Source organism: Embiotoca jacksoni, unplaced genomic scaffold (assembly GCF_022577435.1).
Source record: "Embiotoca jacksoni isolate LCO1_2020_lvr unplaced genomic scaffold, fEmbJac1.0.p SCAF_64, whole genome shotgun sequence".
In the NCBI taxonomy this organism is placed as follows: Eukaryota; Metazoa; Chordata; class Actinopteri; family Embiotocidae; genus Embiotoca; species Embiotoca jacksoni.
The window spans coordinates 529,772-549,278 of record NW_027185419.1 but is presented as its reverse complement, the minus strand read 5'-3'; the positions used below and the strand labels follow the sequence as shown (position 1 = coordinate 549,278).

At 42.7% G+C, this 19,507-nt stretch overlaps 1 protein-coding gene across 14 annotated transcripts in view; it reads left to right on the top strand.

Annotated features, from left to right (window-relative positions):
* Positions 1 to 19,507, top strand: part of ppip5k1a (diphosphoinositol pentakisphosphate kinase 1a) — a 30,424-nt gene that overhangs the window by 2,602 nt on the left and 8,315 nt on the right. For 6 of the 14 annotated variants that reach the window (XM_069175115.1, XM_069175112.1, XM_069175109.1 and 3 more), the window contains exons 2-27: positions 2,017 to 2,509; positions 3,366 to 3,561; positions 4,556 to 4,646; positions 4,783 to 4,868; positions 5,920 to 6,074; positions 6,435 to 6,536; positions 6,726 to 6,887; positions 6,973 to 7,094; positions 7,446 to 7,547; positions 7,983 to 8,069; positions 8,170 to 8,245; positions 8,332 to 8,441; positions 9,565 to 9,650; positions 9,762 to 9,887; positions 10,667 to 10,788; positions 11,545 to 11,727; positions 11,851 to 11,992; positions 13,016 to 13,239; positions 13,585 to 13,712; positions 13,860 to 13,974; positions 14,096 to 14,203; positions 14,768 to 14,896; positions 14,999 to 15,139; positions 15,280 to 15,373; positions 16,555 to 16,680; positions 19,394 to 19,456. In XM_069175115.1, the coding sequence (XP_069031216.1) occupies positions 2,366 to 2,509; positions 3,366 to 3,561; positions 4,556 to 4,646; positions 4,783 to 4,868; positions 5,920 to 6,074; positions 6,435 to 6,536; positions 6,726 to 6,887; positions 6,973 to 7,094; positions 7,446 to 7,547; positions 7,983 to 8,069; positions 8,170 to 8,245; positions 8,332 to 8,441; positions 9,565 to 9,650; positions 9,762 to 9,887; positions 10,667 to 10,788; positions 11,545 to 11,727; positions 11,851 to 11,992; positions 13,016 to 13,239; positions 13,585 to 13,712; positions 13,860 to 13,974; positions 14,096 to 14,203; positions 14,768 to 14,896; positions 14,999 to 15,139; positions 15,280 to 15,373; positions 16,555 to 16,680; positions 19,394 to 19,456 (3,220 nt within the window). In that variant the 5' untranslated portion in view covers positions 2,017 to 2,365. The remainder of the gene's footprint in view (positions 1 to 2,016; positions 2,510 to 3,365; positions 3,562 to 4,555; positions 4,647 to 4,782; positions 4,869 to 5,919; positions 6,075 to 6,434; positions 6,537 to 6,725; positions 6,888 to 6,972; positions 7,095 to 7,445; positions 7,548 to 7,982; positions 8,070 to 8,169; positions 8,246 to 8,331; positions 8,442 to 9,564; positions 9,651 to 9,761; positions 9,888 to 10,666; positions 10,789 to 11,544; positions 11,728 to 11,850; positions 11,993 to 13,015; positions 13,240 to 13,584; positions 13,713 to 13,859; positions 13,975 to 14,095; positions 14,204 to 14,767; positions 14,897 to 14,998; positions 15,140 to 15,279; positions 15,374 to 16,554; positions 16,681 to 19,393; positions 19,457 to 19,507) is intronic. The other 8 variants (XM_069175117.1, XM_069175116.1, XM_069175111.1 and 5 more) reach the window with 2 other exon arrangements.

Genomic DNA, 19,507 nt, shown 5'->3' with positions numbered 1-19,507 from the left:
ACACAATTATCCTTTCTCTTAGGTTTATTAAATCTACTTAAAAAAAAAGAGAAAAAAAAAAAGGTGAAAACAAGAGAAGTTTTTTTTTAATTTAAGCTCCTTAAAACTTGGCTCGGGAAGTCAAGGTTTTTACCCCACGACAGCTCCGTGTTGCATTAAAACTAGAACGTAAACAGGTCATTTTAAATCCCCCAAAAAGTTGCATAAAAACTAAAAACAAAAGAGGGATGTAACCTCGGCGTCCTCGCGGCCGCGCCGGCAGCCTCAGTAAACAGGTGTAATGGAAGAGATTAACTGTTCTGCTCAGGCTCTGAAACTCTAATCCACTTAGCATGGAGAGTTTATTTAAAATCAACCGTGTGCCAGAGTTTGAGTTTGAGGAAGAATGAATTTGTGTGTGTGTGTGTGTGTGTGTGTGTGTGTGTGTGTGTGTGTGTGTGTGTGATGCACCGGGCAGCGGTTAAATATTTATACAGTCGTCATAACGAAGAACGGCGACAAAACCTCATTGTTTCATTTCCTGAAGTTCGTGTACACGAACGTAACCTTAACGTGAAATGTTTTTGCAATAACAACATTCAGTTTATTCTTAAAACCGTTTCTTGCAGTCATAGAAAAGCTGTTTATGACCTAATATTTATTTAATGTGTGATTAATGTGCAGATGATTTTCTCTTTTTGTGTGTGTGTGTGTGTGTATAAAATATGTCCAAAGATGGTGGTAAAGCCAATTTCTTTATGGGTTTCTTTTCCCGTTAATATGAATTAAATGAATAAACTATTACCCAAATAGTATCCAATTAACTTCCTGTTAAAGCCGAATTATCGTTCCTCTTCTTAAAAATGTTACTTGCAAAACCATGAAGGATTAAATCGGAGATGTTTTTTTAGGTCAGAGTGGTTTAAAATAAACAACTCGATTCCTGCAGGTTGAATTTAGGCCTTTTTGTTTGTGTCTGCGCTGTTTGTGTCCTTTAAAACTCTGAGGTCCCGCCGGCGGTTCAGACAGTTTGTTTATTGTGTCATTCGGACCCCTTCGAGGCCGCTTTATTCTAACAAGTGTTTTCAGCTGCAGTCGTTGTTGTTGTTCAGGTTTCTGTCGGAGAGTAACGAGGAGTTTGCGATTTGTCCGCCGACTCTCCTCGACCGGCTTAATGTTCAGCCTTAACTGTGTAACAGTAGAGTGAGTTCCTGCAGGTAATTATTGATCCAATACGCAACCATTTCTACGTTAATGTTAAGGTGGGATTTTCAGAGTCAGACATAATGGTCTTTTTTTTTCTTCTTCTTTTTTTGGATGGTACAGTTGAAAAGACGTTTCTCACATCGCTTTCATAATGAGACTATTAAGAAAAATAAACAGTGGGACGCCCTTGAATAAAAGATACCGATGATGTTCATTATAATTCTGTTATTGGTTCCTTCTCATTGATTTCAGTCGTGTCTGGGATTCAAGTCTCAACCCTTTTTTTTTAATAACCGCCGAGTGAACAAACAACACAGGAACAGGTTTTGAAAGGAATCAGAAAAAAAAATTATAGTATGCAGTGTTTCCCTGAGGCAGACGGACGGGGGGGTTAGTCACATATCCTCATCTCATGACACCATGGTATGTGTTTTAATATTTTATTTACAAGCGGCCACAAGCTTACTTTTTGCACTTTTATTGCGTTTAAAGAAAAATAAAAAATGTACAGTCAGGTAATGAGTGTCGTTGTCATCACCGCCTCCGGTAACGTTCGACCCGGTTTAGGCCACGCCCCCTTCACCAAACACAGACCACCAGCAGAGCAGAGAAACACAACAAATTGCACGAGCGACTCTGCTGAGCCGAACTGAAAACGGATGCACAGAGACTCCGTAAATACGTAGTAGTTATCGGACGTAACTGCAGTTCTACGAGTACTTTTAGTGTTTGGTCTCTTTTTGGGGGTTTGGTGGGAGGTGCTTGTAAAGAAACATGGATGAGGAGTGTAACACAATGAAGCATTGGTTTTGTTTTGTGTCTTTTTGTTAGGGTTGTCAGTGTTGCGTACGAATGGAGGAGAAGACCGTCGTCGTGTGAACCGGAGCGTCATAATTTGAAGATGTGAATCTGCAGGATGACGAATGAGAAACCGGAGTAACGACATCATCGCGGCGGGTCGGCCCGCGCTTTAAATTCCTCACATAAACGTTTATGTTTGAGCGCCTTCCTCTTCCTCCTCCTCCCGCTGCTCTGCGTCACACGGCAGAGCGGACTCCCCCCCCTCCCTCCCCCTCCCTCCGAGGCCTTCGCGCCCTCCCGTCGACGGCCCGCTCTCCGGCGGGGGTGTGTGTTGGTGTACGATGGCGCGGCGGGACGCTGAGGGCCGCCGGGGTCTGTGATGTCAGAGCCCAACAGCCCGGGCGAGAGCCGGCGTGGCGCTCCCAGATTCTTCGTGGGCTGCGAGGACGATGAGAGCGAGGTCCTGGACGACAGCATGAGGACAGACATGGAGCTGTACGAGGACGACGAAGACACGGACTCGGTAAATGAGTAATATCGCAGTGATGTCAAGTTATATATTTGCACCGTCAGCAGCTTTTTCCACTTTTGTGTTTATGACAAAAAACTTAACGCCAGAATTTCTTAAAAACAGCTCAGCAGAAATGTTTAATGTCTGAAGGGTTTGTATGAGCTGAGTTAAACCTGCTGAACGTGCAGGTCAGATATCAGATGACGTGTGTGAAGAAGCAGGACTTTCTTCTGTACTTTAAGTAACTTAAAATCACAGACTGGATATAAAAGTGTTCGTCGCGTCCAAGTATGAAAAATAGTTCCGATCCAGAAGTTTCTTAAACTGCAATACCACCAGCTGCCACTAGAGGTCGGCTCCAAAAAGCCTCCGGCTCCATAGACTCCCATTCAACTTCTCTCATCAAATCCAAAGTGAATAAAATGTGTCCATCAGTTATCTCGGTGTTGTTAGCTAAAGTCACTCCTTCTTATTAGTTTTCTGGAGGTCCATCTGAAAATAATCCCTCATTCATTAGAAAAGAAGATTCATAAAGATGGATTTTTTTTTTTTGTGGGCATGTCTGATTGATTGACAGGCCTGCCGGTGGATGGGGCGTAGTATCGTCAGGTTTCCAATCAGATTGAGTCAGATCCACCGCTAGCTCCTCCCCCCAGCTTGTCCAAATATGGTCGCGTCCTTTCACACATCGTTCTGAGAAAAGCAGAAACAACAACTTCTATTTTTAGCTGCTAGTATGTTTGGAAGAAAAAAAATAAATACATTTTTTTTTTACACATTCATCTCTTCAGTGGGACAAAGCTGTCATTGTATGTCTCGGGTCTTGAAGGCATATCATTAAAATGTTGCTGTCTTCCTCCTCCTTCAGCCCCCGGAGCGACAGATCGTGGTGGGGATCTGTTGCATGATGAAGAAGTCCAAGTCCAAGCCGATGACCCAGATCCTGGAGAGGCTCTGCAGGTTCGAGTACATCACCGTGGTCATCTTCCCCGAGGACGTCATCCTCAACGAGGACGTGGACAAGTGGCCTCTGTGCGACTGCCTCATCTCCTTCCACTCCAAGGGTACCACACACACACACACACACACACACACACACACACACAATACACACATTGTGCATCTTATGGCTCATAACAAACAAGTTATATCTGTTAATGTGCAGATTATTTTCTCTGTTTTGGTGTGTGTATAAAATATGTCCAAAGATGGTGAGACGTTTCCTTCAAGTAGTTTTAGCCGAAGTGAAAGTCGAAAGCCAATTTTTTGCGGCATTTCTTTTCCCTAATATATGAATTGAATGAATAAACTATTCCCCAAATAGCATCCAATTACCTTCCTGTTAAAGCCGAATCGTTGTTCCTCTTCTTAAAAATGTGACATGCAAAACCAAAAGGGTTTAATGAGAGGTTTTCTTTTCTGATTCTGCAGGTTGAATTTAGGCCTTTTTTTTTTTTTTTTTTTTTTTTTTTTGTGTCTGCACTGTTTGTCTCCTTTAAACTCTGAGGTCCCGCTGGTGGGTCAGACAGTTTGTTTGTCTTTTTTTTATTTTTTATGGTACGGTTGAAAAGAAATTAACAACATTGCTTGTATAATGAGACTATTTAGAAAAATATGCAGTGGAGGACCTTGAAAAAAGATGAACACAAACACACACATTCCCTTGTGAGGTAAGAAATAAACAGGTTATATCTGAAGGGACTGTAGGGGGCGATATAGCTCAAATAATATCACGATATATCTTTGTTTTGGCAATATGACAAAATACTGACATGTATTAAATTTTTTAAAACATACAATTATACAAACATTCAAAATAAGAATTATAGATGTATTTGTAAACAGTTCGCCTTCAAATATTCAGAAGAAACTTCATGAATTAGTTTGGGGACGTCTGTTGCACATTTTCTTTCGTAACAAATCGTTTTGCTGTGTCGGCTTATTGCCTTTATCACAATCGTACGAAAAATAATAGCGGTTCGTCCGACAGGTGTTTTTTTTTTTTTCCCCTCATCTATTGAGTTTTATCCACTGATTGATTTCCTCTGTTGAAACCAGGCTTCCCGCTGGATAAAGCGGTGAGCTACGCCAAGCTGAGGAACCCTCTGCTCATCAATGACCTGAACATGCAGTACTACATACAGGACAGGTCCGCCTCGTCCTTCTGACTTTCTTTTACAAATTTCCAATCGTTTGTTCAAATTAAAATGCACGTTTTAAAAAAAAAAAAAAGAGAGAGAGAATTAGAAGTGTATTTATTTCCTGTGTTGGTTTTGTTGAACCAGGAGGGAAGTGTACCGCATCCTGCAGGAGGAAGGCATCGACCTGCCGCGCTACGCCGTGCTGAACCGCGACCCAGATAAACCGGATGGTCAGTGTGCTGCTCGCATGTCACTTCTTTGTTTTTTATTCGGGCCCGAGCACCGAGTGGTGCGAAAGCCTCTGTTGTAATTCAAGCGATTATTCTTCCCTGTTATTATTTATTTTTTCTGGTTATTTAAGTCGTCGTGGCGTAAATTGACGTATCGTAGTGGTTTTCGCGAGTGGGCGTGGCCAAATGGCTCGCTAGCGCCCCCTAAACTGCAGCCCTGGCACCTAGTTTCACCTACATGCACCAGATTCTGGTGGGCGTCTGCATCACACCGAGTTAATGCGTGTTTTTAACTCACTTTCCCAACTTAGAGCACAGAAAGATCACGTCTAACGCGCGTCCAATTTTCCTGTGAAACTGCTCGACTTGAGCGTTCAGAAATCACAGCTGACTTCTGTACCGTCTGACATTACATCCCACTTTGTATTAAAATAAGAATAATAGCATATTAGTGGGCCGACACTCCGGTTATTAGCACATATCACAGGGTTATTTTGAGGCACTAAACACACAAATTAAATTTTTCAAATTTGCTGAGTCATCCAGTCTCCAACAGATACGGTTCAGATGGCACCAGATTCTCAACCTCCTCTACACAACTAGAAAAATATATTTCGACTGACAATATTTTTATGGTGAGCTACATGATATAAAGGCTAATATTAATTAAATGAAATGATGAAAGATTAGGTTCGCTGAGACTGCCGACAGCATAGATGGTTTATAATGAGTGAGATATGAACTTTAATAGAGAATAATCTGGGTTTTTAAGGGGTTAAAGCTTCTTTTTTTTCTCTCCTTCGTTAAGACGCCGTCGTCCCTCCGCAGCGTCCCGAAGGCCGTTTATTAAAGACGGCGGCGGGGTTTATTTCAGCTCCTGGATATTTATGGAGTCAAAATGCAAAGCGGTCACAAGCGTCTCATACTTCTGGTGCCGCGATGCGACGGCTCTGACGTTCACGCTCGCAGACAGATGAGCGGTCAGATGTTTGTCTTGTGTCCTCCTGACGGTGTGTGTGTGTGTATGTGTGTGTGTGTGTGTGCCTCTCAGAGTGCAACCTGGTGGAAGGAGAGGACCACGTGGAGGTGAACGGCGAGATCTTCCAGAAGCCGTTCGTGGAGAAGCCTGTCTGCGCCGAGGACCACAACGTCTACATCTACTACCCGACCTCGGCGGGGGGGGGCAGCCAGCGGCTCTTCAGAAAGGTGCTTCTGTCGGCGCCTTTAAAAAAAAAATATATATATATATATATATATATATATATGCTCACTTCAGTTTAAAGATGAGATGAAACGTCCGGCAGGTAATAAAGAACTTAGACCTTCAGCTTTATCAGCGCTTGTTGCCATAACGACCACTTTTCACCCATCGTAATGTGCCATTTATTTCAAGAGCAGGTCAGAAACAGACTTTGTGTTGCAGTGACACATTTCTTCAGGACTTATTTGTGTCCCCAGAAGAAAGTTCAGGGTCATAAATCATTAGCCCGGTGAAACACGGAGCTGCAGCCTCGGGATGATGATGAAGATTCCAACTAACGTCCGTTGTTTTTGTTTTTTCTGTAGATCGGGAGCCGGAGCAGCGTCTACTCTCCGGAGAGCAGCGTGAGGAAGACGGGCTCGTACATCTACGAAGAGTTCATGCCAACGGACGGCACCGACGTGAAGGTAGAAAAAAACTACAACACTTTTTTTTAAGATACTTCAAAGCATCGTTTTATGCAGATATAAAATATTCTGTCATGTGACTCATTTAGAGCTCTGAAAACGCTTTAAAAAAAAAAAATTTAGCAACTGCATACATAAAGTGTGTGTGTGTGTGTGTGTGTGTGTGTGTGTGTGTGTGTGTGACATCAGGTGTACACGGTGGGGCCCGACTACGCTCACGCCGAGGCCCGGAAGTCTCCGGCCTTGGACGGGAAGGTGGAGCGGGACAGCGAGGGGAAAGAGGTCCGGTACCCGGTGATGCTGTCGGCGATGGAGAAGCTGGTGGCGAGGAAGGTGTGTCTCGCCTTCAAGGTGAGTCCGAGTCCGAGGAGGAGAACGAATGAACACCTGCGTACGTCACAACCGGTTTTCTACATCCAACTCTTGACCCCCGCAGCAAACCGTGTGCGGCTTCGACCTCCTGCGAGCCAACGGACACTCGTACGTGTGCGACGTCAACGGCTTCAGCTTCGTCAAGAACTCCATGAAGTATTACGACGACTGCGCCAAGATCCTCGGGTAACCGACTCAGCAGTTTTTATTTTTTCCCACTTCCTTCCAGCTTTTTCTGTGGTTTTACTTCTCGATCTGATCTGCTGCTTTAATTTTCAGGTCATTTCCTTTTATTCCTGAAGCTCTCGGTTCTTATTGGAGTGTAATTTCACTAAATATACAAAAAAAAGCCTTGTACATGTTTGTATTCGTTCTTCATCACTGACTGTAGCTTCTTTTCTCTCTGATCAGATGTTTTTGTTTTGTTTGTGTCATTCTGTTCGATTTATTGTAAAGAAAAAGTTTAAAAAAAAGTCGCAGAATAAAATTGTTTTCAGTCCCCGTTTGTGTTTTTTTAATTTATTTTTTATTTTGCAGGAACATTGTGATGCGCGAGCTGGCGCCTCAGTTCCAGATCCCCTGGTCCATCCCCACCGAGGCGGAGGACATCCCCATCGTTCCCACCACCTCTGGCACCATGTGAGTCACCGTTCATGTGACGTATAATAACCAGTTCCACAGTTTATGTCCAGAGTATTTTAATTATCATGTTGCGTATGATCATAATTAACCTCGGTGAGATCAACGGCCTTAAACTGCAACTGAGGCATAAAATGAACCGAAAAAGACGATTAAATGTTTCATCTTAATTATTTGTTTGACAATTAATCGTCGACTAAAATTTTTATGGACAATTTGGATTGTAAAGGAAAAACATTCAGAATAAATTGAATAGACCTCTTATCAATTGTCCGTTTGGTCGGGCAGCTTTGAGTTATTTGTCTCGAACAGTTTTACTCAGTTTAGAGGCGAACTGTTTTAAATCTTTTCTACATTATTATGAAATAACAGGTTTCTGATTAAATGAATAAAAGTCCGGTTTTACGAGATGAATGTGAACTTTTCCGTCTCCAGGATGGAGCTGCGCTGCGTCATCGCCGTCATCCGACACGGAGACCGGACGCCCAAACAGAAGATGAAGATGGAAGTCCGAAACCCCATGTAGGTCGTCGCCACGGTAACGCCTTCCCCGTTTGCCCGCAAAGACGAGATTTTTTTGAGACTTCATTCTGCACGTTCTCTTTTTCGCTTTCCATTCCAGGTTCTTTGAACTGTTCGAGAAATACGGAGGCTACAAAACTGGGAAGTTAAAGCTGAAGAAGCCCAAACAGCTGCAGGTAAAGCCGAGTCAGCAGGTTGTCTTTTATTGGTTTTTTTCGACCACTTCCGTGTGATTAACGCCTGTCTTTTTGAACGTGTGCAGGAGGTGCTGGACATCACGCGGCAGCTGTTGGCCGAGCTGGGACAACACAACGACTGTGAGATCGAAGAGAAGAAGTCCAAACTGGAGCAGCTGAAGACGGTTCTGGAAATGTGAGTGAAGCGGCGAGTGAAAACAACCGGAGTCACTTTAATAACCACTCGGTGCCGCGTCTCGTACTTCTGTGTCACCGTGGGGCGATGTTACGCATGAGAGGGCGTCATTATTGGTCACGGCAAAAATGTCTTAAAATCGTGGGACAATTCGCTCTCAAAATATACACTTTGTTTTTGGTTAGTGCGATCTCCGTTCCCATGGCAGCGCACGGGGTACGACTACCAACTGGAAAACAATCTGTCAGTAGACTCTTATGAAATGTAATGCGATGTTTTCTGCTCCAGGAAGTAGGCCGACCCTTAGCAACGCCCATAGCAACAGAGAGGATGGTTTTATTTGCTTTCTCGAGATGGTTCCTCAAACCAAATAAATACAGAACACAGAAACACTAAACTGCTCAGCTCGCTCAGTCTGGTTGGAACTAACTAACTATTTTTAACATTTTTAAGAGCACCGTGTCGCGTGTTAAAAACCAAACCGGTCCAGCTAGCCGCTGCTAGGATCTTAAGCACGTGACTATCCGTGGTGTTTCGGTACGGGTGCTCGGAGCGACCAAAAAGGACCAAAAGAGACCCGACTTCACCAAATGGGTCATTTAATTGACCTATAACAAGTAGAAACTACATTATATTACATATTATATGACATTCAACTCTAATTATATTTCACCATTGAGGAGGCGGAGTGATATTGGACAAATGGACAGTCGACCAATCAGATCTCTGGGTTTGGAGCTACTTGTTGTACGAGATCGTTTCAAACCCTGACGGACAGCGTTGCGCTCTGTAAACTTTTAAAAGAAGTGAAACGCTGTCGGCTGAAATAAACGACGTGCTAAACTTCTGGAGCTTCTTGTTGAGTGTTTCTCTAAATTTGTCTTTGGCTTCCTGCTGTGATTTTGACAAATGAGATTTTAAAAGGTCACCATCTGCCACGTTACGACTTGTTTGTCCTGTAAACAAGCTTCCAACTTTTAAAACTTCATATCCCGGTCGCCATAGAGACACAACAGCCATTATGTTATCAGAAACAAGAGAAAGCCATTACAACCATGTTTATCCATAAATATATTTTAGCCCTTGTAATGATTTGTTTGTTTTATTCCTCCTGCTGATGAAGGTACGGACACTTCTCGGGCATCAACAGGAAAGTGCAGCTGACCTACCTGCCCCACGGGCAGCCCAAGACCTCCAGCGAGGAGGAAGGTAGGAGGATATGATTTTTTATTTTTATTTTATCATGTTCTACTTGGAAAGAAAATACTCGGTGTAAGAAGCTGCGAGCTGATTGGCTCCGTTCTCCGTTTGTTTTTTTAGACTCGCGTAAAGAAGGTCCGTCTCTGCTGCTGGTGCTGAAGTGGGGGGGCGAGCTGACTCCCGCCGGCCGAGTGCAGGCGGAGGAGCTGGGGAGGGCCTTCCGCTGCATGTACCCCGGAGGACAAGGTGACACACACAAAATATTTTTATCACAGAGGACATAAAAAGCAGAAACTTACTTGTTTTTAACTGAAATAAACATTCATATTCTATGAATAGTTCATTATTACATGCAAGTCTCCGCAGTGAGAAATGTTTGTTACATGCTGATTATCAAGTGGGTCCTTTGTGCAACGTAGCATTTATTGTATATATTTATTGTACACACTCATTTTTTTTCATTTTTTTTTCAAGTTGCTGTTTTATTTTCACCGTTGCTTCAAGAGAGAAAAAAAGAAAAGAAATAATGCATAATTTAAAAAAAAAAAATATTCATTCAACTTCATCAATATATATATATATATATATATATATACATTATTTTTTTTTTTTTATTTAATTTAATTTATTTATTTATTTATTTTTTATTAAATGTTTTTTTTTATTTCACTCTCATTTTATCCTGTCGGTTAACTCGTAGAAAGAAACTCATCTGGTTGTTCACATTATTAAAATGACCAAAGTAAACAAAAGTCCAGCAGGTGATTAAATCACAGAAGAGAGGACGAAACCTGAGAGGATTTAAAAAGTTATCTCCTCAAACATAAAGCGTGTTTTAGACTCCTGAGATGTTTGAACACGAGATGTAAACAACGGGAAAACCCAGACGAGGAAAGTAGATGCGCTGTTTCATTGGACAGGACGGCGATAAAGGTTCAAACAAATGTGTTTTTTGGGGGATTAATTTGATTTGTGACTTTGTGGAAATTGAACGTTGTGGTCTTGTTTTTTTAACGTTGTCTCAGGAGACTACGCCGGGTTTCCCGGCTGCGGTTTGCTGCGGCTTCACAGCACCTACAGACACGACCTGAAGATCTACGCCTCCGACGAAGGCAGAGTTCAGATGACGGCCGCGGCGTTCGCAAAGGTACAAAGAGTTGTACAACAAATATAACTAAACTAAACAGGATTCAGTCTCTGACCAGCTGAATCGTTTAAGATTTCTAATTCGCGTCAAAAAAGAAGAAAAATGTGTCATTTAAATATTAAATATTTGTGTGTCCAGAAAAAAATAAGTTGTGAGTTTGGAAAAGATTTAAAAAAAAAAATTGTAGTTGAGTAGAAAGAAAAAAAAAAAACTCCGATATTAAAATTGATATTCAAAGGATAGTTTTTCTGTAAAATACAGACGAGCTTTCAGAGTTGGAACAACTTCAGACGAGAACGAGTGAAGTCATATTTTCACCGGTTATAAATCCAACTATTTTATAAAAGGTGTTTGAAACAGTATATCGTTTATACATTTCTGTCGATGTCAGCGAGATCATTCCTGTCTCCGAGTGTTTGTCTCCTTCAGCTCTTAGTGAGTCACGTGTCACATATTATGATGCCTTTAAAATGCATATTTTATATTTGAACTCTATTTGTGTTTAATTTTATGCATTTTATCTGTTTCTTATTGATCTCATTTCTTTTCTATATTTTTTTAATGTTGCTTTACGTCTGTTTTTATGTAATTTTCTCGCTGTGAAGCACTTTGAGCTCCATTTATTGCATGAAAGTTGCTCTACAAATAAAGTTTATTGTTATTATATGAACACATTGGCCCACACCTTTAAAATCTTTTCCGATCATCACTTGGAAGATGTTGAGTGACAGATGTCGGCTCCTCCCGTTGATCCAGGGTCTGCTGGCTCTGGAGGGCGAGCTGACGCCCATCCTGGTGCAGATGGTGAAGAGCGCCAACATGAACGGGCTGCTGGACAACGACAGCGACTCGCTGAGCAGCTGTCAGCACCGCGTCAAGGCCCGGCTGCACGAGATCCTGCAGAAGGACCGCGAGTTCACCGACGAGGACTACGACAGGGTGAGGGGGGGGTTGAGATCTTTTTTAACATGAAAGTTGTCAGTAATCATTTGGCTTTTTGTTTTAATGTGTGTGTGTGTGTGTGTGTGTGTGTGTGTGTGTGTGTGTGTGTGTGTGTGACAGCTGGCTCCAACCTGTAGCGCCTCTCTGGTGAATTCGATGAAGATCGTGGAGAACCCGGTGGCCACGTGTGACCAGGTCTACGCCCTCATCCAGAGCCTCACCTCTCAGATCCGCAAGAGGATGGAGGACCCCAAGTCGGCCGGTGAGGGAATATTTACATTTGAATTGGCTCGCTGCGTTTTCTCTTCAATTTTATACAATAATACGATACGATGTGTAAAACGTAAAATAAAAACAATGCGATGATTTGACAAATCACGTAAGACCCGCGTTTAATTGCAAATACACCAAAGACAACAAATCTAATGTTGAAACTGAGGAATTTGTATTGTTTATACAGAAGAAAATTGTGCTCATTTTTTAATTTAGTAGCAGCAACACGTCTGAAAAGAGTTCGCTAAAGGAAAAAAATAAACACCTGGTGGAACAGCTCACGACTAATTAGGTTACCTTGGCAACAGATCGGTGGCATTAATGGGTATAAAAAAAAGAGCCTTTCAGAGAGGCAGAGTCTCTCAGCAGTGAAGATGGGGAAAGTGTTCATCACTCTGAAAGACTTTTGTGTGAATTGTAAAGAATTAATGGATTTAATCATCTGCAGTTCATAATATCATTAAAAGATTCAGAGAATCTGGAGAAATCTCTGAACACAAAGGACAAGGAAGAAAACCGATACTGGTTTGATCTTCGGGCCCTCAGGCAGCACTGCATCAACAACAGACACGGTTCTGCAGTGGAAATCACTGCATGGGCTCAGGAACACTTGTAAAAACCATCGTCTGTGAACACAGTTCATCACAAACGCAGGTTAAAACTCTCCAAAGAAGAAACCAGATAGAAACATGATCCAGAAACTCCGCCCACCTTGTTGCTTATTTTAAAATAAGCACAAACATTAGAAATGTTGTCTTTGTTCTTTTTTTCTATTAAAATATGACTTTACATGATTTGCAAATGATCACATTCTGGTTTTTTTTATTTGCATTTTACTTTCTTTCTTTTTTTTTAATTGACGTGAAGCTGGAAATCAAACGTTCCACAAATCGTCACGGTGACGCTCTGCGACCGCGTCCGTCACACGGACCTCTCCCCTAAATCGCATTTTTGCCGACTCGTCGGTATTCGACGCAGCTGAAGAACGTGTCTGTGTCTCTCCCGCAACCAGACCTGCAGCTGTACCACAGCGAGACGCTGGAGCTGATGCTGCAGCGCTGGTCCAAACTGGAGCGCGACTTCCGCATGAAGAACGGCCGCTACGACATCAGTAAGGTCCCCGACATCTACGACTGCGTGAAGTACGACGTCATCCACAACGCCACGCTGGGCCTGGAGGACACGCTGGAGCTGTTCAGGCTGTCCCGAGCTCTGGCCGACATCGTCATCCCGCAGGTGGGAAAGATGGAGGAGGAAGACGACGGACACGTGATGATTGACCTTCACTGTGTATACGTTTAAAAAAATAAAATTTAAATAAGAAACAGAAAGAGTGCACAATCGGGAACTCGTGAAAGAAATGTTTTTATCACTTCTTTATGCAAAAATGTTTCTAAACTGCAGCTCTATAACATTTTTAAATAGAGTTTTGTTAAGAATTTAAACAAATAAAAACAGTCTTTTCTTGTTGTTTTTGTGAAAAACAGAACAAATCACGGCATCTCTTTGGGGATCACCAACGATAAACTGCGACGTCAGCATTTATGAGATAATTTTTCAGTGTTTTTTTTATTTTTGCAGGAATACGGCATAAACAACGTGGAGAAACTGGACATCGCGTACGCCTACTGCCTCCCGCTGGTCAGGAAGATCCAGCTGGACCTGCAGAGGACCCACGAGGACGAGTCGGTCAACAAGCTGCATCCTCTGTGAGTCCCGACGTTCGCATTCAAAATCCCCCCCCCCCCCCCCCCCCCCCCCCCCCCCCCAAAAAAAAAAAAAAGACGTCATCGTACAACGAACGGTATCGGCTGACGGCGGAGAGGATTTTTTTTTTTCTTTTTTTTTTTCTGCAGGTACTCTCGGGGAGTGATGTCGCCCGGACGCCACGTCAGGACGCGTTTGTACTTCACCAGCGAGAGTCACGTCCACTCGCTGCTCAGCATCTTCCGCTACGGAGGGCTGCTGGACGTAAGACACCGCGAAGCTCACAGCGTCGGCCAGACCACAGATCGGACTCATGTTTTACTGTGTGTGTGTGTGTGTGTGTGTGTGTGTGTGTGTGTGTGTGTGTGTGTGTGCGTTGCATCAGGAGGAGAAGGACCAGCAGTGGAAGCGAGCGATGGATTATCTCAGCGCCGTCTCCGAACTCAACTACATGACTCAGATCGTCATCATGCTGTACGAAGACAACAATAAGGTCGGTTTGTTTTTATTTTTCCCCGTCACATCGGCAGCACCTGTCTGTCGATGCTTTTTATCAGGTTAAAGTTTTTGGCATTGATAAAAGTGTGAAAGTAGCAAAATTCTGACACTGAATATTTGCTCAGATTTTCATCTTTTCCAAAACATTTTCTTCTGAATGATTTCATCATCTACGATTCATAATAAATATTGATAAAAGATTCAGATAATCCCGAGAGATCTCGGGACACAAGGGACCGAATAAAAACAATATTGGTTTGATATTCATGAACACGAGACACAAACCTGTCGTGGAAATCACCGCATGGGCTCAGGAACACTTCTGAAAACTGTCAGCCTGTTTTTTGTTTTTTTTACAGAAATGTTGCCGTTATCGATGTACAAACGCAGAAAGACTAACGTGTCATCAAAAACTAAAATAAACATACAGGAAGTGGAGAGAATCAGGCGCTCTGCTTTACATTGTGTTCATTATAAGGCGACGGAGTTTCAACTTTTTATTTAGCAAGAAGTCCGGTTAGTTTGGTGTAAATATCTCTTTACCACCGTCTCCCTGCAGGACCTCGCCTCGGAGGAGCGCTTCCACGTGGAGCTCCACTTCAGCCCCGGCGTGAAAGGCGTCGAGGAGGAGGAGAACGCGCCGACCGGCTTCGGCTTCCGGCCGGCGTCGGCCGAGGTGGCTCGGCAGGTACCGATTGCATCCCGAGCGTTTTCTCCTTGTTATTTTTTTTTTCTGCAGCTAAAAATAGCTCTTTTTTTTTTTTTTTTTTTTCTGGTTTGCTCTGTTCAGAACGGCCAAAAGCAGCCCGACCCCGGCAGCCTGGAGGACCTCTCGCGGGACGAAACGGACCGAGCCGTGCCGCTGTCAGAGCCCATCACCATTCAGAGGAGGTCGCCGCTCATTCGCAACCACAAGACCGGATCCATGGAGGTGAGAATCAAAAAGGAGTCGTAGAAAGAAGACTCGTGTTGCTGGAGCCTTTTTTTAGTTTTGTCTATCAAACATGAAACGTGTGTGTCTGTGCGTGTGCGTGTGCGTGTGCGGTGTGTGTGTGTGGTGTGTGTTCCCAGGTCCTGTCGGAGACGTCCTCGTCCAAAGTTGGCAGCTACCGCCTCTTCTCGTTCTGCTCGCGTCAGTCCCCCGAGATGAAGCAAAGCGGATTAGGTAGGTGTCGCAATGCTCTGTTGCCGTGACAACCACGCGCGTGTCTGGCTGAACAGTGTGAAATGGGCGAAGGTTTCATTAGTAGTTTTTTTTGTTTTATCTTGGGGAGGCCATGAATGGAAATAATCCACTCAGATGGAGATAAACACCTGTTTGTTAATGCATTTGCTTTTTTTGGGGGGGAAAGAAGAGTTTATAAGTCTTAAACTAAAACCCCAAAATACATATTACGTCAGAGTTTTCTCTTTTGTAACTTCATCAGAATTCGAAGGCGGATCTCGGCTCGGTTAACTCGGAGATTATCCTCGACCTGGAATTAAAACGTAATCTCCATTTTGAAATGTGTAATGCTGTGATTTTTTTTTTGAATTTTTTTTTTTTTTACTCTTCATGACGTGATTTTCAACACACACACACACGGTAGTTTTTGCTTTCAGAAGTAATTGCGATGCTCTGATTGTATAAATCGACCCCCAGCGGTGTGTTCAGGGACCCTCCTCAGAGGTCCGTAGAGATTAAACGTTTCCTCTCACACCTTCAACATAAACGATTATTGACTCTGTGGCTGCTCAAAAGAAAACGTTGCACTACGGCATCGGCTTCTGTTTCGGCATCTTGCCGCGATGCGTTCAAGTACCTCCAGTGGTGTTGAAAAAACATCGTAGATAAATATCTGTTTTTTTGGGGGGATGTCTGCATCTGAATTATCTCAAGAATATTGTCTCTTAACTATTTCCCTCTTTCTCTCTTCAAATCTTTTTTTTTTGTGTTCTCTTGTTGGAATTTTAATGTTGAAAGGCATTCTGGGAAATGTAGTGGAAAAAAATAATCAGTGGGGGGGGGGGGAAGAGAATACTGTACTTCATTACAAAGTTGTACTTGTATGCATTATTAAGTGAATAGAAAATAATGAGAGAGACTCTGTTATTGGATGTCATGGTGGATTGTTGTTGTTGTTGTTTTATTTCAACCAAATAGTTTGAAAAAAGAAACTTAAGAGACGGAGATGAGAGGTTGGTCCGAGCTGCATGGTTTCTTCTCTGAGTCCTTGTGTCTCTCTCTCTCTCTCTCTCTCTCTCTCGCTCTCTTTTTTTTTTCTGGTCAATTGTTTTTTTGGTTTTTTTTGGGAGTAACAGCATGTAAATGTAGTGGTGACTAACCCCCACCGCCCCCCCTCGCAGGCTCTCAGTGCGCCGGGCTCTTCAGCACCACAGTCCTAGGTGGGTCCTCTAGCGCCCCTAACCTGCAGGACTACGCACGCGCACACCGCAAAAAATTCTCCACCGGCAGTCTGTCCTACAAAGACGGTACGTGTTTTAAGAAACCGGCGCTCCTCTTCACAAACCTGACAGCAGATCAGAGCCTCACACATCCCCCCCCCCCCCCAGTTTGTATGTTTGACACCCTGGGCGACCGATGCACATCCCTACCCACCTCCCCCCCACCACCGACCACCCACCACCATCACCACCACCACCCCTTTGGAAAACATCAAGTAAAGATGTCGAGTTAAGGTTTTTAGATGTCTGCAAAAGATGATCGGTAGAATTTATTGGGACACAAGTGATCATGTTTGTCCGGACATGTATATTATCTTTGTTTTTTTAGTACAACCCCCCCACCCCAAAAAAAAAAAAAAGTTGGGACGCTGTTTAAAATGGAAATAAAAACAGGAATGCAATGATTTCCAAATCACATAAAACCTGTATTTAGTTGAAAATAGAAGACGACATATTGAATGTTTGTTGTTTTTATAAAAAACAAACATGCTTATTTTCTTTCTTTGATTATTTATTGATTTATTTGCAGCAACAGATAATGTTGTGTCGATCATGTTTCTATCTGCTTTCTTCTTTGGAGAGTTTTAACCTGCATTTGTGGACGCAGCAATGAACTGTGTTCACAGATGACGGTTTTCACAAGTGTTCCTGAGCCCATGCAGTGATTTCCACGACAGATTTGTGTCTCATGTTTAATGCAGTGAGGGCCTGAAAAGCACACGGGGGGGAAAAAAATAATATTGGTTTGATATTCAGGCCCTCAGGCAGCACTGCATTAAAACGCACTATTCTGTAGTGGAAATCACTGCATGGGCTCAGGAACACTTCTGAAAACCATCGTCTGTGAACACAGTTCATCGCTGCCATAAAATTTTAAAACGAGCACATATTTTTCATAAAACAAAAAGATCTCTCCGTTTTGTTATTTGACGCTATCTTTGGTCTAATTTGCAATTAAATACGTGTTTATGCGATTTTTGCCAAATCATTGCATTCCTGTTTGTATTTTAAAAAATGAACGCCGTGTGCCAACTTTTTTGGAAACAGGGTTGTAAGATTTAAATTTTTTTCGGACTCATTCATTCTAGTCACCAAATCCACAGAATTTTTGTTCCATCCTTCTTTTTTTTTCCTCCACGCCACAAAATTGGTGTGTTCTTTCATAGCAGTTTTCTGCCCAAATATAAAACCCTCTTAATACAATATAGATGCTTTTAATGTGTATAAAACGTAAGAATGTTTTTATACCATTAATTGGTAACAAGCCTCAACAAATTCAGAAAAGCAGATACATAACATTTTAGACATTTTTAGTTTAGACGAGTCAGCATTTAATGTTAGTCTGAGATGAGAAGCTTTTTTTTTTTTTTTATCCTAAAAAAACATGTTTTCTTTTAGAACCACTGCATGTGTGAAGCAGCATAAAAACATCAGTCCATTAACCCCCCCCCTCCTCCTAAAGGTCATGACCCCTTCCCATGTTTTCTTTGCATGAGTCATGCACCGACTTCCTGTCTTGTGTCTCGACACTTTGAGGCTCAAGAAATATGTCGTTTTAAAGTTAATAACATATTCGGCATGTGCAAGCTTTTTTTTTTTTTTTTCTTCTTTGCACATGGATCACCAGCAAATATATATTATTCAAAACCCTCTTTTGAATAATATTCAGAAAATATGAAAAGGTTCCTGATTTAACATTCAGGCCTTCGTCACGCCACCATGCTCGGTCATGATGTCTGTCGTCATGTCGTCCAGCAGGTGTCAGTGTGGTACCACGCACACACACACACACACACACACACACACACACACACACACACACACACACACACACTCCCGTGTCCTCTCCGCCATCCATCCTCCTCCCCGCTCGTCTCTCACACACGCCAGGCTCGCTTTGTCGGTCTTTTTTTAATTTTTTAATTTTTTATTTTTTTTATGTCATCCATCTTGTTGCACCTCATTTGCAAGAATCCAAAAGGATCCATTTGTAGTTTTCCCGGCGTAGAAACGCTGCGTGCAGATCAGCGATGCATCAGTGCATCGCTTCTCCTCTGTGAGCGCAGCATCTTAAATCCTGGTCCACGTCCGCCAGGTGAATTTTTATTTTTCCCCATTGTCGCCTCTTTCCTCCCCTACCTCCCATCTCCCCCCCCCCCTCCCGCTCACTCCTCCCACCTCCCCTGACTTTACTGGGATTTGTTGTCCAGAAACTAGACCTTGAATATTAGGCTTGTTTTTTCAATTTTTCGGTGCGTGTGTGTCTGTGTCTGTTTGTGTGTGTCTGTGTCTGTGTGTGTGTGTGTGTGTCTGTGTGTGTGTGTGCGTGTGTGTGTGTGGTACTCTTTCCACCTCCTACGTTTTTACAATCATGTCATCATCACTTTTATCCGAAGATGTTCCATCGGGGTGTCTGTGTGTGTGTGTGTGTGTGTGTGTGCGTGTGCGTGTGTGTGTGTGTGTGCGTGCGTGTGTGTGTGTGTGCGTGTGTGTGTGTGTGTGTGCGGCCCCATCTTCCAAAAAACATCTTCTAAAACATCCGATAGTTTCAGTTCGGGTTTCACAAACTGGAACAAAAAAAAAAAACGCTCATTTTATTGCAGGTGTCGGTTTGTCGTCCACATTAGAGAAGAAACTGATTTAAAAAAACAAACATGATATATATATATATTTTTATATATATAAGCTACTGTGGCTCATAGTAACACTAGTGAATTTTTTTTTTTTTTTATTTCCTCAGAGTTGTTGTCTATGCCGGCAGTAAAACGATTTTCTGTGTCGTTTGCAAAGCATCCGACTAATGGTACGTCTGCTTCTTTCAAGTACTTTTCCACTTCACCTCCCTTTGTCTTGC